Genomic DNA, 19416 nt, shown 5'->3' with positions numbered 1-19416 from the left:
ATCCAGACAGATACAATATATATATATTTATACATACATTGCTTGTATGTATAATAAGATGTAGGATCTCCTTTCACTTCATGAATGCAGCAGTCTTATGGGACATACTTTCCACGAGTACATGATAGCATTCAATGGGAATTTTGGACTCATTGAGTTGAAGGTCCTGACTGTTGTGAGGCAGACATCCCTTGACCTCACCCAAAACTCCAGTTCATCTCACAGATGTTCAATAGTGTGAGATCAGGGCTCTATGGAGACCAATCATGTGTGGTGACATTCATATCCACAAACTACACAGTTGCAGCAGCCTTATGACACAGTGCACTGTCTTGCTAAAAGAGACAATGGTCAGTTCTGCAGAACTGACAAAAAGAAGGAGCATTTCATTGTCCAGAATGTTCAGATACCTCTCAGAGTTCAATGTCTGTGGCGCTACAAATAGCAGTCCAAGGCCAAACCAGGGAAAACAGAACCACACCATCACACATCCACCTCCAAAATTCATATTGGGGTTATGCACTCTGGTAAGGGGCCTTTGCCACACCCATACCTGTTGATCTGCTCGGTAGAGGGTGTAGCCTGATTTGCTGCTCCATAACACAGTTTTCCAAGCTTGCACATGCTCTTGGCACCATTGAAGATGATGCTGCATATTGATTTTGGTAATGTGATGCTTGCTTATTGAAGTCCTACCATGGAAACCCATGTTGTGAGCCTTGGTTCTGAATGTCTTTGAAACACAAAAGTGCACATTTGTGTTTCAATCGATGCCCGGAACTCCATAATCAACATGTCGGCCACCAAATGGTGGTTTTCACATATTATCCTTCATAGCACCTAATGGTCATGTTCGTTGAGTAGGTGAGTCATTCACTGCCTGTAGTACTTGCATCCTGTTGCTTCCAATCAGTATTGTATCGCTGCTTGTTCACCTGGTATTGTTCAATTTGTTAACAATTTGTCGAAGAGATAGGCCTGTAACATGGCATCCTATCACAATACCTCTTTCAAACTCCATCAGTTTCTTCTTGCAGCCATTTCACCCAGACATAGTTGCATTGCCTTGGAAGCAATGATATTCCACCAATACATACTGGCTACAAACACGTGACTCGTTACATTGCACAATGCACCTTGCCAATGGGGTGTCTATTGACTTCTTTCCAAGCACTTATGTACATTTTTTGTTGCCCAATTACACTTATTCCACCAATATATACTGGCTACAAACACGTGACTCGTTACATTGCACAATGCACCTTGCCAATGGGGTGTCTATTGACTTCTTTCCAAGCACTTATGTACATTTTTTGTTGCCCAATTACACTTATGTATTTTTGTTCATGAAGAATTTTATTCCAGATAATCACGAAACAATTATTGTTTGGCCCAAATTTATGGCATTAGTTCAGGTTATAAAATTTTGCTGTTTGTTCTAAATCACGGTTGATTTATTATTTACTCACAATCCCAGTTAAAAATGACTAATATATGGTTGTTTCTCTCATCATGTTGTACCATCATTTGTGGAAGTGACCATTACTTAGTACTATGCAGGATAAAAATGGATATCTCATCGAAAAGAACAGTGTGTGAGAAAGTTCTGATTTGAAATTGAAAGTGACCATTACTTAGTATTTTCGTGTGCATACATTGTTTAATTAATACAAAGAAATTGTGTTAGGGAATGAATTAGAAGTTCAGCTCTTGATGAAACTTGCAGCCTGTTTATACAAGGAGAATCACTGGAGATATAGCAGCAGATAGCAGCATAAAGAAAAGAATTCTATGGGCCAAACTGCACAAAAAAAAAGCATGCATTACATTTTTTTTGTAATTATATGTAGTTTTTATTTGATACATATGAAAACTGACAACACAACAAAATTTACCTAGCATTTTATTCAAATTAAATGGATATTGAATCCAACATTATTTCTTAGCCGAATAAGAAACTCAAAGATAGAAAATCTAAGAGTTTCATGCTGAATATAGAGAACTATAAAAGTTCGACTAGTCCAAGCATAAGCCAATACCTGGTACATGCTGGGGCAACTCGTAGTAAAGGTGGAGTAAGTTCCGATCACTGTCCTTAGTATTTTTCCATAATGTAAAACACAACTCCTAGGAGATGTATGTTGTTATACATTATGGGGGAAGGTCACTACCCAGACCAGTTTCGACATTCTTTGAGGTCTCATCAGTGAGTAGGTAGACCCAGATGTATAATAACATAAATCTCCTAGGAGTTGGGAAAATACTAAGGACAGTGATCGGAGCTTACTGAACCTTTACTATGAGTTGCCCCAGCATGTACCAGGTGTTGGCTTACGCTTGGACTCGCCGAACTTTTATAGTTTTCTATATTCGGCATGAAACTCTTAGATTTTTTATCTTTGAGTTTCTTATTCGGCTAAGAAATAATGTTGGATTCAATATCTACTTAATTTGAATAAATGTACCTTGACGAAGTGAAGCCTATTGGCTCTTTATCTCAGTAATTTACCTAGCTTATAAAAATATTAACTGTTCACTTGAAATGAGCAAGGTTTTCTCCATCTCACTCTTTTACAACAGTTGGAAAGGGTGGTGAATAATAATAAAAAAAATGTGAGAAAATTTGCTCTGTTGATGATACATTGCATTTTGTCATAAAAAGGTGTGAGGATCCGACAAATAAATAGCACAGCTAAGGAAATTTATATATACCATTGACCCTTCAACAACACTGGGGTTAGGGGCACCCCCTTCATTGTTTGAAAATCCACATAAAACTTTTGCCTCCCAAACACTTAATTACTACTAGCCTACTGTAGACTAGAAGCCTTACCAATAACACAGACAGTAAGTATATAATATATACATACCATACATATTTTGTATGGTATGTATACAGGGTGTTCGGGATAAATTTGACATATTTATAATTAATTATATTTTTCCGTAAGTTACATGTATTAACACACACTTCTCTTCATTTAAAAGTTTGGACCCTTCTTCATTCATATACAAGATGTCAGAAAGGATGGATAGCTGGAACCCACCTGAATCATGGAAGAGAATAACTTGTATCATGATGATTCGTGCCGGCCATCAAAATAAGGATATTTCGACTGCTGCCCAATGCTCCCTGAATACAGTAAAAACAATCAGGCATGAACTAGAGACTTGCAATGGTGACTACGAGGATGTAGCAAGAAGAAAGATCCCTAGCAGACGATCTGATTGCGTTCGTACAGCAGAATTCCTCGCAAATCTGCAGGAACAGGTGTTGAAGAACCCTGGCATTGGAATTCGGGCTTTGTTCGTGGAGTTGCTAACTGTAGTCAAGCCCTGGATAACAAGGGTAGCCAATGGTAGGCCGTATGTATGGCAGCAGGATTCGGCCCCTTGCCACACCTCTGGGACAAGTCAAAAATGGTTGTCTGAAAATTTCTACGACTTCACCAGTCCAAATGTTTGGCCTCCAAACTCCCCAGACCTTAACCCCATGGATTATTTTGTATGGGGCGCAGTTGAAAAAGACACCAATCGCACTTCCAGTAATACAAAAGCCCAGTTAATGGATAAAATTAAAACAGTTTTTGCGGCCCTTCCCAGGGAGACTGTAGCATCAGCTTGTTCGAGGTTCCGAAGCAGAATTGAAGCTGTGATCGATGCTAATGGTGGTTATTTTGAGTAAATCTTGTTGATAGTATTGTAATTAACTCTGCCTGTAATGTTTTTTTGTCAATTCATTAAATTTAATAGATACAAAGAAGATTTTCTTTTTCCTTACGAAACTGTCAAATTTATCCCGAACACCCTGTATATTATATACTATATTCTTTCAATAAAGTGAGCTAGAGAAAAGAAAATGTAATTACAGAAAATCATGAGAAAATCCTAAAATAATCTTGTTGTCATACAATATGTATGACAACGAGATACTAGACATCAAAAATGAAAAGATAATGTGAAAAAGAAATTATATTTATTTGTATAACGATTAATGCATTGATAACGAAGCAGCAGCAATATGATTGCTTTATGGTAATCTAGTGCATTTGATATAATTGCTTTGCGATAGTCTTCATGCTGTTCATCTGCACGTTTTTTCAAATTGTCAAAATCTCTAAAAAATTTCCAATATATTTATTCAAAAAACCTGATATAAGTGGACTTGCGTTCTTCAAGGGTCAACTGTATATATATTATTTTTTCTTTCCATGTATTATTTCTATCTGAATGATTTTTCAACCATTTCTCGTAAAGTAGTGAAAGAAAACAAAAACAATGCTTTGAGAGGGAAGGGATATATTTAGCTAATGGAGAGAAATGCAGGTTGAAGATTCCAAAATTAAATTTTCCATAATTCAACATTTGTGAAATTAAATTTGTTTGTTACAGAAGGTGACTTCAAAAATTATAAATTATGTCGATATTAATGATGCCATGGATGTTTATTACATAAATACATATTATTGCTTTTGTATACGTTCTGTAGGTACACACAAGCATGCTTGCATTGTCGATTTTTTTTTAAGTCATGAAAGTCATCATCATTTTCCTGAACATCCCCTAAGGGGATGTTCAAGGCTACCTATGTTAGCATTACATGACCAAGATTGGATTATTATTAAAATGCTATCCACATTCCTCCAAATTAGTCTATTACATGTCAACTCCAATATTATCATATGTAACATTTTGTGCTTCTAAGGTACTTCTGACTGAATCATTCCACCTAGACCCTGGTCTTCCTATGAGTCTCATTTCTTCCATCTTAACATCAAACACCTGTTTTGCAAACCTTTCCTCACTCATTCTGTTTAAGTGGCCATACCATCTCAGATTAATTCTGTTTATACATTCTTCAATACTAACAATGTCAAGTTCTTTTCTAATATCTCAATTTTTAATATGATTCTGCCATTGGTGCATTTGTTCACTCTCTAATTTTTCTCAATAACCCTCATATCTCTGGTCTCTAGTCTTTGATCAAGTGCTTTATTTCTAATTGAACTTTCAGATCCATAACTTACAACTAGTTTGAACACCGTCTTTGTATACTGCTAGTTTGGTGTTTTATCTCATTTCCTTCTTTTATTCTATATAAATTTATTCAGCAGGCCACCCACCATACCAGTTTTGCTATCGTCTTTCTCTTATACATAAATTATCTACTCTCAGTCACTACAGATATCCATAGCTTTGCCGATGATAGCAGTCTCCACTCTTCCTACTCCTTTGACAAACCATTTTATTCCCAGACATCCCTTACTTCAAGATTATCTGCAACCAGTGCCATAAATGCTGATCTCTATACTATCCTTTTGTGGGGCAAGGATAACCTAGTCACATTCAATGCCACCAAAACTTTTCTCTCACAAAAGGGATCTCAGCTCATCTATTATTCTCAGTAATATACGCCCAACATCAGACAGGATGAACTCTCTCCTTGAACTAACATTTACCTCCAACCTGTCTTGGCAGAAACACATCACATCAGTAGCTTCCTCAGCTTCTAAAAAACTACACATTCTTTTCCTCACAATATTTTACAGCCATCTAACTACTAACCCTATATAAATTCCAAATCTGCCCATCCTTAGAATACTGTATATGCATTTGGGGTGGTGCACCTCCTTAAAAATTCCCGATGCTGTTCAGAGGAGAGCAGTTCAACTCATAGATGACCCTTCCCTCACAGACTTACTTCAACCTCTATCACAGATGCAGTGTTTTAGCCTTGTGTCTCTTCTACAGGTACTCCCATGGTTGCTACTCCAGTGAATTGGCAAATGTAATTCCTCCACTTTGTTATACCCTGATAAGTTAAGAATGTTAAAATTCCACTTATCATGGTTTAACGAGCAAAGAAGTTAAAACCCTGTAAAATAATTAAGTAAGCATGCTTGTTTCAAAGTAGGTATCATTGTGAACTTTACAAAATATTGAATACATTGATTTAAGAAGAAAGAAGTAATTAATTAGCTCAAACAGAATTTTATAATGAAAAAAAAAAAAGGGAGAAGAAAGGAGGGAATTTAGATAAATATGTATAAAGGAAATTTGCCTGAGACAAAGTGTAAAATTAAGAGAGTTATGGTTTTGTGTTAATATTAAATTCGTTGTAAGAATAAATTGTAAAAGAAACAAAAGAACCTAGTATTCTGTGTGAAAGATAGCCCAAGGTTCAAGGACACACTGATGATTTCCCCGGCAGTTGTGTGCTCGGCACGTGGAGTAAACAAGCAGGCAGAGAATGGACATCTTGAGGTCATGTGACATAGAAAATTGAGGTGCCGGGTGAACACCGGAGTTTGCGATATTTACCAATAGGGTGAACGTATAAAAGGGTTAGGGAACCCCCCTGCTTTTTTTTTTTTTTTGGTCCTTTCGTCGTGTGGAAGTCTCGCGTTCCCTGAAGAGTGAAGGTTTTAGCTTGGTGTTGGTTCGGTGATGGCCAAACGATACCTCAAGAATAGGACGATGTGCTACAGTGGGAGACTCTGTTCTAGATTCCTGGAAGGTAATGGCAGACCATGCGAAAGGTCAGCAGAAACATGTGTTCTGAAGTTTAAGCTGATAATTACTGTAAAGACTTGACCCGAGGTGGGTTGAAGGAAACAAAGAAATGTCCTAATGAAACAGAAGATAGATTAAAGCTGAGAGGAGATAAGTAAAGTTTGTTATTTATATGAATGTAATCTGAATATGTAATGATATGTGAAGCTTTATTAGTGAAGGACTCAGATACAATTATAGGTTAGGACTGTAGCACATGTGTTTATAGGAAGTCATGAGTGAATAGTTAATTAATGAATCTGAATCTTTGTATGTAAAGTCTGCGCGGTTAGCCTAGTGGCTATGTGCTTCGCAACCATATGCCTGGGGAAGGAGTGTTCTAGGTTCGATTCCCGTCGGTGATGTGAGGAGCTGAAGGATCTTCCTCAGCCATAGCCAAGTTAGCCAGTCTTGGGCGTAGACAGCAGGATTTTTTCCCCCAGTTTATTCTAGGGTTTTTCATCCCGCAAAGCAGGCAAACTGGCCTTGAGAACTTAACACTACAGGCCATAGGATATACCGGGGCATAGGGCTGACCACCTTATCCTGTAAACGGATTGAGGTCTGATGATCAATGGATCCTCGACACCGCAAGGTAAAAGAGGGTATAAAGAAGATGAGATGAGAATCTTTGTATGTTGAAGAATGGTTAATGTTACCAGTTGATTGTATAGAAATCAAATAATGGAATTAAGTAGTAAACTAGATGATATAGAATGATTTACTTTGTGTGAAATACTTAAGGAGAAATGTGTTCAGAGATCATATCTGATCAAGTTAAGCTTATTAATTAATACAAATTAGAATGTGTCTTATTTAGAATGATGAATATTCTTGTATATTAAACTGTGAATATAGAAACAAATAAACCTTGCTTGAATTTAACTAAATATATGTGTCTGCTATAGAATTTGATGCACCACTTGTGAAACTTATTACGGATCTGAGCGGGAATTAAATTGAAGAAGGTTAAGGCCACGACTGCAACTTTAGGTCACATGAGTATATCTTCTAACTTATTTCTTGATTGAGATATTATCTTTAATCTAATAATTCTAAGTGGCGCAGTCTAAAAATATAATTTTTTTAGGATTTTAAGAGAGGTAAGGTTTGAGGACTCTGTCACATTAATTTTGGCTCTACTCTGAGGCTATTTCTTTGTGTGATAGAGATACCACGTGACCCATGTAGAAGAGATATCACTTTAACGACTTGATATAGAGATTCAAGATTTAATATGGAAAGTGGACACAACAACTTTCTGTTAAGCCTGTTAAAAACAAGAGCAGCTATACACATTTGTTCAACATCCCTTTATCATATAACTGCAAACTCATTGAACCTGCTTCTCCTCTTCCACATTTATTCCATCTACCTCTGTCTTCTGGAATAGCCTTCCTCATGATGTGTTCCAACAATTTCAACCTACAGCTCTCTAAGAAGAATGTCAATAGGTTTCTTCTTTCTCATCATCGTCATCATGTATATCAAGGATTTAGGCCTAGCATGGCCTGTTCCGGCCTTAGAAGTCATCGTTGAATCGTTTAAGAGGATGTCCTAGTTTTCTTTTTCCTAATGGCTTGTACTTTCTTTCTTCTTTCTCAACCCTTATTTATACCCAGACACAGCACTAATGTTCTATAGGTTCTTGTACTTGTCTGTGAGATAAATACACACACTAGTGTCCAAAACCTAAGGGCAAACTACATTTTTAGCTGTATATAAAAAAATTTTCCTGAGTACAGCCAGATGTGGACATAAATTTGTTGTCGGTACACTAATAAATTGCAATTTGTTTTTGGCAAAAGTTACAAATTTTCTAAGGACATAGTTAAGGAATTAATGTACAGTGCAGAGAGACATTTTAGTATGGAATGTGTCCTTCCCCAAACTGCAATCCAGATCTCACAATGTCATACAATGCTTAGCACCAAGTGATTCAGGAGTTCTTGAGGCAAACTGGCCTGCACTTCAGAGCAAGGATAAGGCCTTGTTTCGTATCTGGAGGGAAATCAAGCAGCAATGTGTCTCTCTGTTGCTTCCAAATGTGTTCTATGCTGTTGAGATCCAGGGAGCATGCTGACCACTCAATTTGATTAATGTCATCGGTCTCCAGAAGTATTTCCACTATTCACATACCAATTAGTACCAGTGTGTGTAAACAAGGACCCCGTTGTTATCGCCAGAGAACCAGGGCGAACAGTGAAAAGTCAGCTACTGGAAGAAATCTGAAAACACACCCCAACTCAATATCACCAGAGTTGAAGATCGGTACTATCAACATAAAAAGCCTGAATGGCAAAGAAATGGAGCTAGCTGAGGAATTAGATAAGTACCAGATCAATATAATAGGGGTGACTGAAACAAAAAATGGTGAGACCTTTCTGAACAATAAATACAAAATGTTATATTCAGGCAATGACTATCAAGGAAAAGAAGGAGTAGCCATAGTATTCAACACAAAATATGAGGCTAATCTTCTTGAATGGCAAGCAGTCTCAAGTAGAGTGATATGGGCAAATATCAGAATGGGGAACTGGACAATGAGACTTATTTGTGCCTATGGTCCCACAGAAGGCTCTACTAAGATAGAAGTGGAAGAATTTTTTGAGGCTCTAAAGAAAGCTACTGACACAATGAAAAAGGAAAAGTTGGTCCTTGTTGGGGATCTAAATAGCAGAGTAGGAAGTGATTGTCGGACACACAAAAATATTTTGGGAAAATTTGGAAAAAAGAGCAAAGCTAATAATAATAGCAAATACTTGTTGGATTTCTGCTCAGGACATGGACTGGTTATTACTAACACCATGTTCCAATATAAAAATATGCACAAATTCACATCAGAGAAGAGGCAAGGAATAAGAAAAGTCTAATTGACTGTGTTATTGTTGATAGTGATGTTTTCTCCCTGGTGCAGGACACCAGAGTGTACAGAGGATTTGAAATTAGAAGTGATCACTATTTAGTCTTGAGCAGGATAAAACTCAATTTTATATTGAAAAGAATAACATGTAAGAAAGTTTTAAAGTGAATAAAAGTTGAGCAGCTCTCAGATGTGAGCTGTAGATTAAATTACACAAAGATTATTGAAGAAAAAAATGAAAGAGTTTGAAAACGGGAACCAAACCTTGGAGATATAGTGGCAAACCTTGAAGGAAACTCTGTTTGATTCAGCCAGAGAGGCATGTGGTGAGGTTGTGTGTGCAAGGATATTAAAATCAGAACTCCATAGTGGATGCAAGAAGTAAAAGAGCCAGTGAAGGAAAAGAAGAATGCATATCAAAAGTTCCTGGCAAATAAGTCAGCTTGTGCTCTGCTCTTAGAGAATACAGAGACAAATGTAAAAAAGCCAAAGACTGTGTAAAACTAGCTAAACAGAAGTCATGGAGGGACCTTGGCAAGAACATAGAAAGTAAATATCAAGAAGGTGGCAAAATATTCTGGAGGTTGTTGAAGAAGCTCAGAAATGAAGGAAAGAGTGCTGTAAAAGGAATTAGAGATGATAAAGGTGACATGAAAACAGGAGAAAAAGATATCCTTGAATTATTGAATAATTACTTCAAAAAATTGCTAAATGAAACAAGCATTGATAGCACAGTGGTAAAAAGCACTCAACAGGCATACAGTCAGGAATACATATCCATACTTGAAGTAGAAAAAGCCATCAAAGGCTTGAAATGTGGAAAGGCAGCAGGAGTAGATGATATTCGAGCAGAAAAGCTGAAATATGGTGGTATAAAAGTCTTACAGTGGTTGCACTGCATAGTTCAGAAGGCATGGACAGAGGGACGAATTCCCGATGATTGCAGTAGAACTCTCATAGTAACCATATATAAAAAGGGAAATAAAACTGAATGTGAGAATTACAGAGGTATTTTCCTACTGAGTGTTCCTGACAAGATTTATGCAAGTATACTTGAGAAACAGTTGAGAAGAATTGTGGAAGAAAAGCTTGGTGAAGAACAAGCTAGATTCAGGCCGAATAGAGGCTGTCAAGATTAGATCTTCACTTTACGACAAATAGTTAAAAAATCATGGGAATATATCAAAGATCTATATTAAAGTTTTGTCCTTCTGAGAAAGGCATATGACAAGGTGCCAAGAGAGAAGCTATTCAATATGCTACAGTTATATGGTGTCAATGGGGCATTATATCAAGCAATACTTAGGCTTTATTTGAGTTGTAAGTCAGCAGTTAGAATTGAAGTAAGTACAGGAAGATGGTTTTATGTGAAATCTAGTGTCTGGCAAGGATGTATATTATCCCCTCTATTATTCATTATCTATATGGATCACATTATGAAGGAAAGCAGTATTAGACCTGATATTAAAATTGGAGATGTTAATCTCAGCTCTTTGCTTTATACAGACGATGTTATACTTCTAAATAAATCTGCTACAAGTCTACAAGATTCCCTGACTAAATTAATAACTCTTGTAATAGATATGGTATGAAGGTCAGCAATAAAAAGATAAAGACAATGAAAATAGGCAGAATTGTTGAACCGCATTGTGAAAGAACAACTTGTGTAACAAGTAAAACATTTTAGCTACTTATGCACGATTTATAGTGAAGATGGTAAATTAAATATGGAAATTGACTACAGAATCAACAAAGCTGGTATGCTAGGAAGTCAATTGAATAAATTCATATGGAATAAGAGAGAAATTCATCATAACACTAAATTAGCTGTATACAAGACAGTGTTCAAACCAGTTTTAACTTATGGATCTGAGAGCTGGGTCAGAAGTAAAACACTGGACCAAAAACTAGAGACCACAGATATGAAAGTCCTGAGAAAGATTAGAGGCGTGAACAGATGGCATCAATGGCAATATCATATTAAAAACGAGGATATTAGGAAAGAACTTGATATTGTCAGCATCCAGAAGTGCATTAGCAGAGCTAATCTCAGGTGGTATGGTCACTTAAACATAATAGGCGATGAAATATTAGCAAAACAAGTGTTCTCTGCCAGGTTGGCAGAAAAAACTACCCAGAGGAATACCAAGATATTGATGGATTGATACAAAGCGCCTTAGATGATAGAAATATAAGATCTGATAATGTTTTAGTCTTGACAAATAACAGACTGATTGGGATGAAAATTGTAGATTGGGAGTTAGTAATGATGTAATTTTTCATGTAGCACTGTCATATCCTGTACACCCCTTTAGGGTACATGGGAGGAATCTGATGATAATGATGAAATACCCTGAATAAGAGACAGTTGTTGCAAGTTTTTTGTTGATCAGAAAGTATGTTATACTTGACAACAAATTATATGCTTGTGTTTATCTCCTTTACACAAGCATTGTGAGAAAAGTTCCATAATGTATGGGGATGTATGAATCTAGATAGTGACTTCTTTTCATAATATATGTGGCCACATATATATCCAGAAAGGGATGCTGTGCATTATAGTATATTTGAAGCAATTTGATGTAAAGTTAACAACCTCTGTATAGAAGTAGCCTAATCATAAAGATACTTCACAATGCAGAGCACACCCTTTTCAAACATGTATAGCAATATTCCAAATAGTGCAGTGATGTGTGTGTGCGTGTGTCAGAAATATTAAGTATTAACTGAAACTGCACTGAGCAGAATATTAACATACTGAGTTTCAGTGTAATGTGGTCAAAGCAGACAATTACTGTATTGGTGCAATGATGTACTGTGGCTAGATATGTCCGTGCAATAAATATGAACAAGTAAAAACCCCATATGCTTTATAAAAAAATATCAAAAACATCACGTTGGTTTCTACTGATATAATTGCAAGCCTGGACGTAGTAAACTGTTTCACGAATGTTCCAAGAATAGGAAATCATACATTTACTTCAAGTTGTCTTCCTGCCAGACACAGTAGACTCTTTAAACACTGTATCAACAATTCCTTTTTCAAATATGAAGAAGAATTTTTTTTTGAATAGCAAGAAGGATTAGCAATTTGCCTTCTTTTCTCCTATGTTAGCTAACCTATTCATGGATTAGTTTTAAAAAGTAGCCTCTATCATTAAGGAACACAACCAAAAATTTGCCAAAGATATTTTGATTATATTTTTATCATCTGGCCTGGTATTGTTACACAATTAGAAGATATTCTCACCTTCCTGAACAACATTAATCCTGAAATTAAATTCATAGTTGAATTAGAAAGAAATAGGTCTTTGCGTTTTTGGATACACTAGTTGACATATCAGAACAAACATACCCAACTTCTGAGTCTAAACCAGCTAGCACAGGACATTACCTGCATGCAAATTCTCATTACCACCCAGAGCATAAAATAAGCATCATTATTCCTTATGTGATAGAGTCTACAGAATTTCCACCAACATAAATCAAAGAAACTAAGAGCTACAGTATCTTAATTCTGTCCTTCCAAAAAAAAAAAACCTGGCTACCACAGAAGATTAGTAAAAAAAAAAAAAAAAAAAAAAATCAATTTCAACAATTTTTTTCAAAACAGTAATGACTGCATGCTTTCCATTGTTTAAACATTTTCAAATATTTTTCATTACAGATTATATCTGTTATTACTTCCTTTCTAGTTTTTAATTTCTTCATATTATTTCCTGATGAAGTAAAACAAAGTATTTCATGAAACTAGTCAAAATAAATTAAAAAAAAAAAGTTTCTATTTGACATCTTTGTTTGCAGTTTTATAGGGAAAAAATAGTTCTAAAAATATGAACAAGAACATTTGAGTATTTTTGTTTGTAATTCTTTGTAAATGCATTCTCCTTAATTTTGTAATATATTGCTATATTTATTTGTAATATATAAAATCCAATGTAATAACTGTTATTGTAAAATGTAATCAATATGATTGCTTTTGTGACAAAATTACAATAAATGTAGTATAATGCATTTTAACTATTACAAACCACATTATATAAAATCCACACTGTTTGTGTGAATTCACATTATGTGAAAGAGCTGTAAATTCTTGTCCAACATAAATTACTTTCTAACCAAAAAAAACTTGTTCTGGATCTTTTCTTAGCCAGTTCTCCTTCCACTTCAGTCAGTCTGGAACCAGAATATTGAACTGCTCCAAAAGGTAAATTGGGCTAAAATGACCTCACCTACTCCCTATAGGGAATAAGAATTGTTAGTGGATTTATTTAATTTTATTTATTCTGCTTCCAGGTGTACTGTTTTTTTTGGGGTCAGGTCTCTTTTCGGTAAGTTGGAACATAATCAAGTTTTCACCCCTAGTGAAATGTCTTTCCCTCAGTCATTCTCAACATTCTAGCTTTCCATTGTTAAACTACTTTCCACTCTGTTTTGATTCAAATACGTGCTGTGATGTCCTGGTGGAATGAGTCTTCATTTCCTGCTCCATTCAAAATTCCTGCCTAGCATCCAAGCTGTGGCTTACCAGCAAGTGTGCCAAGACAGATAAAATAATAATAATAATAATAATAAAGCATACATGGTTTATGACAAAAACTCGAGCTTCATTTTCAGTCTGTGGCAAAGCTCCATCAGTGTTCCAAAACCATCATTAATAAATTTGACTTCCAGAGAACTAGATTATACAGAAAACTCACCTCTTGCACAAATTGCATTGAGGACAATTCCTGCCCATCCCTGTTCCATTTCACTCTTTCTCTCACTTGGTTGGCACTATTGTATTCTTAAAGACACTGTTGATTTCCTGCATAGATGACCAATGCAAATCATCTCCAACTATACTTCCTGTGGCCTTTTTCCAGAAAGAGAGAAGAATCTGGAACAGCCTAAATACCAAAAAGGTTTCTGGTTAAGAAATGTGTTCCTGAACTGATATATTGCCCTGCATCATTCTTATATCTGTGTTACACTGGTTTTAGAGATTCTATTTGCAATTTGCAAACATTGAAGAACTGAAAAGTCATATTTAGCCTTACTGAGCACCAGCAGTTGAGGATAATTATTCCTCAGAATAAGACTTTAATTGGCTTTTATCATTTTTTTGGGGAACTAAGTGAACAACTATGCCACACATACAAACACAAAGCAAATCTTTTATCTTGTTTGGATTCATTCACACCATTCCAAATATAAACAGTTTCTTTACATCCTCCCAGAGTATCGCACTGTTGTAATTTTAGATTGGTTTTTAAAGAGAACTTTATACAGCTGGATGATCAGAATTGCCAAACATTGCACACACTATAAAAAATACAAAAAAAAACATTTTTTCCTTTGTTATTTCTGTAATGTAAAAGTAATTTTTTTTTTTACCTTTTTCTTTAGTGAAAGAATTAATCCAGAATTTTGTATAGACAGCTACAGGATTATTAATCTTGCTGCAATGCTTGTAAGAAAAAACCAGTTTGAAGGTAAATTGTCCCATCTATTTATAATTTTTTAACATATATAAAAAAGTGTTTGTAGTGAATCATATATTTTAGGAAAAGCTTTTTAAATGGAGAAAAAAGAATATCTTTCAGTGGTATTGTTAACATTATTTTTCTTAGCATTTTCATATACAACGGTTGTAAAATCTTTACAAAAAAATGTGGGTCTTAGAGTTTGGAAAGCAAAAATGAAATTATTAGATTTAATTTGAATTACTGGAGATTTATTCTTTAGGAAATACTAAAGAAGAAAGGTGCTCTAAAGGAACATATATATATTCGTTTACAACATATATGTTCATTTGTATATGAAAGTGCTAAGACAAATAATGTTAACAATACCACTGAAAGATATTCTTTTTTCTCCATTTAAAAAGTTTTTCCTAAGATATGAAATTTTAGATGGTTTTCAAAAAGGATAAAGAGATGTTGGAAAGGATCCAGAGGGGATTGACCAAGGTAGTTTCTGATCTCTGGAGTGTTGACTATGAAGAAAGGTTGAGAAGATGCAATTTACAGAGCCTGGTGGACAGGAGGAAGAGGGATGATATGATAGAGACATACAAGTTGATAAAGGGTTGTTATAGGATTAGCGTTGAAGAGGTTTTTCATAAAATGGTGAGAGATCAGGGAAGAACAAGAGGTTATCCTTGAAAGCTGTATAAGGAGAATGTGAGCAAGAGAGTGATAAGCAGGTTTTTTTGAGTGAATAATTGTGAATGATTGGAATGCATTGTCTGGGATCATGGTGTCTGCAGAATTTGAATGTTTTAAGGCAAAAAGCCGAGCCATGATTCTGACTCTTTGGGATCTTATGGATAATATGTTTTTGAAGCAGGGAAGAACTGGTTCAGTGGTTTTAAACATGGTGGATTCATTATGAGTATGGACTAGTATGAACTAGTGGGAATCATTCACTGTTCACCATTAGTCAAATTTGGTTTCTTTTTCTGAACAGAATTGAGATTTTTCAGGAAAGGTTTTTGATATATTATTAAGTGTCAGAATGGTGTTCTAGAATAGAACAGATTTTAGGTTTGCAAATATTTGGATTAAGATCATGAAATGTAACAAGAAAGGTTTAAGAAGACCAGCCATAGTGATCAAGCAAGACCTATCCTCCTTTTTTTACTACCGTTAAGAATTGGTCAGCAAAATTTAAATCAAAGGAATCAAAGGTAATGCTTGGAAGGCTGTTGATAAGATCCATTAAATGGTAATGATTGATCATGAAGCAATCATGAACACATTTGTAAAATCAGATATAACATTCAACTCTATGAAGATTTAAATGCGATATTCAGAGATTTTCTTCACTTTTACTATGATGCATTGAATTTCACAATATTTTACATTTCCAGTTCTCCCCCTCCATAGATCCTCATCACTGTCTTCATTTTCTGGAAAATATCTTCAAGATCTTTACAGAAACTATGATAATCCTATTGTAATTAAGACCACATTATTAGTTCTTCCTATAATCTCTCACCATAAACTTCAAGGGGGACTGCAGGAATAGTTTGTGATAGCAGAATAGTATTTAATGATGATAATGATAACTACAGTACAAGAGATCCTTAAGGCTACTTGAACTGTTCAGATTGGCTTTTGTAAGCATTATTATAGGATAAGTGGTTAGTCTTATTCCTATACATTCTTGCTTGTAAATTGCATGTATTCTCATGCCAGTATGCCTAGTTGCAGGATGAAAAACCTGAGTTTCCTGGAGGGGAAACATGCAGTGGTAAAATCCTGATAAAGATACTTTGTATACGGACAGGATTCTAACTCAGTTCTTTCCATCCAACGGGCTTCAGCAAAACTGACAAAACTACAGAGGGTCAAGTGAATAGTTTGTTTTACTAAATTTTCTTAGAATAGTATTTTATCTATGCAGCTTTCATCAGGACTTCTCGGTTGTTTGTTATAATTATGTTTGCTATAGTGAGAGTCAACTTAACAGTTTTCATATTACTAATATTTTGGTAGTAACTAAATTAATTATTCATTAAAAGACTGAATTCTGTACTGATGACCTGGTATAGAGAGAATAGAAAGAGAATGTTACACTTTTTTGAAAAACTGTTACTTAAGATTGTGTTTTCCATTAATGCTTAATTGATTAATAGGGCTAGTGTAAAATATGTATAGAAGGATTTTTATACAAAAATACCACATATACCAATTTTACTGGTAAACAAAATTCACTAAAAATACTTGTGGGTTAATAGAGAAATTTTCATATTTTTTAATTTGGAAATAATATTTTTTGTATATTACTGAATATTCTCACCTCAAAAGATTTTGTAAAAGAACAGAAAAACATGTGTAAGATTAATTATGCCTGAAGAAACCTCTTAATCACTGGTAATTCAGAACTCCACCGTGGAGTTCTGATTATTCTATCTTTACAGACAACTTCACCACATGCTCTCTGGCTGAATCAATCAGTTTTCTTCCGGGTTTGCCACTGAAACTCCAAAGTTTGTTTCTTGTTTTCAACCTCTTTCATTTTTTGTTCAATGATGTTTGTGTATTTGAGTCTACAGTTCATATGGTTTATGTACTGAGATGTGTTCACTGAACACATCTCAGTACATGTGTTCACTGAACTGCTCTCACAATGTGAATTACTGGTGACTTTTGCTTGTGTTAAGTGACAACATAATGAACGTTTTTAAACATTTGTATCCACAAAAATTATAGCTATGCCTCTAATATCTGATTCTATTAAATTTATTTTATATCTAAGCAAGACTTCAGTAGCTAAAATAAATCTCAAAGTGTCATGCTTGTGACAGTGCTTTTTTTTAAAAAAAGAAGAATATGTGCCAGTACTCATTCTTGGTTTGTAGGAAAAATTAAAAGAATATGGAAAGAAAACTAAAAAAAAAATTTAAGTTAAGGGATATTGCATCCCATGTTGTTTCTTAGCCGAATAAGAAACTCAAAGAGTTTCATGCCGAATGTAGAAACTATATAAAGTTTGGCGATTCCAAGCGTAAGCAAATACCTGGATAACAGCACCTGAACCATTTGGTAGTGCAAACTACTGAGGCAACTCATAGAACGGGTGGAGCAAGCTCTGATTACTGTTCTTGGTATTTATCCATAATGTGAACTTAGCTCCTAGGAGCTGTATTACTGTTCTATATTATGAGAGAAGGTCACTACCCAGACCGGTATCAACCTTTATTGAGGTCTCATCAGTGAGTGGGTACACCTAGTTAATACCAAGTTTCCCTTAACTTAAATAAGTTCATGTCGCCGAATTGAAACCTTTGGCTCTTCATATAATTAGTAAAAAAAAATGATTTACTGATCTTATTTTTACTTCATAATGTGATAATGATTTTGGAATAAGAAGCACAAATTACTATACATAACACACAGTTTATTAAGCATAAATTTATAAATTTATATAAATGAATAAATAAATTTATAGTATATAAAAAATAAGTGCAATGTATATGATAATTTTCCATGCAATTTTATATTGTAAATATAAAAAAAAATATTTTTATATAGCAAATATCTTAACCTCAGATGTAGTAAAAAATGGAGATTTCATTCAATTACTAAGCTTATTTGCATACTGGGTAAATATGCAAACAATTACCGAATATTATTAATGTACCACAACTGCATAAGTTGCCAGTATGCTATACCATTTTTCTCAACCCCCCCTCCTCCACAAACGACTGCTTGTGCCATAGAAAAAAAAACATGCTTATGTAATAACACAAAATCTACCACATTATTAACTTCTTAACTTTAAATTCGATGCATTTTTTATTTTTAATTTGTAGGATATTTGAATTTTATGATAGATATCCCACAAGAAATATACTCACAAATTCATATATTAGAAAGAAACATGACATTGGCATTCAAGAATGTGTAGGGAGAGCTATTCCAAGGTATTTAAAATAAAAATCACTGTTAAAATTAGGAAAAGAAAGCATAGAGAGCATGCTACACCCCAACAATGTTCAGGCAGTGGTTTCTTGATTACATGAAACCTATCATAAAACCAGATGGAAAGTGACCCAATTAAAAATCAAACCAGACATCTTTAACTAAATTAAAATTAAAATTTCATGTAGTTAAAAATGAAATTCTTGGTTCTTTATTGAGGTAACCATATCTCAATATGAACGATGGCATAAAAATTTCAAAGATATCATCATCAAATTCCTGCCATGTACCCTCAAGGGGTGTACAGCATATGATAGTACTACACGAAAAATTTACATCATTACTAACTCCCAATCTACAATTTTCCTCCAAATCAGTCTGTTACTTGTCAGGACTCCAACATTATCAGATCTTATATTTCTATTGTCTAAGGCACTTTGTACCATATCAATCCATCTATATCTTGGTCTTCCTCAGGGTCATTTTCCTGCCAACCTGGCAGAGAACACTTGTTTTGCTAATCTTTCCTCTCCCATTCTATTTAAGTGACCATACCACCTGAGATTAGCTCTCCTAACGCATTCCTGGATG

The 19416-nt window shown here is 34.8% G+C and overlaps 1 protein-coding gene across 1 annotated transcript in view; it reads left to right on the top strand.

Annotated features, from left to right (window-relative positions):
• The window catches only part of LOC150098383 (leucine-rich PPR motif-containing protein, mitochondrial-like), a 446274-nt gene that overhangs the window by 254788 nt on the left and 172070 nt on the right, over positions 1 to 19416 (top strand). The window contains exon 23 of the mRNA XM_090405178.1: positions 14804 to 14889. Coding sequence (XP_090261304.1) covers positions 14804 to 14889 — 86 coding nt within the window. The remainder of the gene's footprint in view (positions 1 to 14803; positions 14890 to 19416) is intronic.

The sequence above is a fragment of the Typopeltis vanoorti genome, chromosome 15 (genome assembly GCF_054136105.1).
Source record: "Typopeltis vanoorti isolate ZY-2024b chromosome 15, IOZ_Tvanoo_1.0, whole genome shotgun sequence".
Taxonomy (NCBI): domain Eukaryota; kingdom Metazoa; phylum Arthropoda; class Arachnida; order Uropygi; family Thelyphonidae; genus Typopeltis; species Typopeltis vanoorti.
The sequence above is the reverse complement of the archived record's forward strand: the minus strand, read 5'-3'. Positions and strand labels throughout refer to the sequence as shown.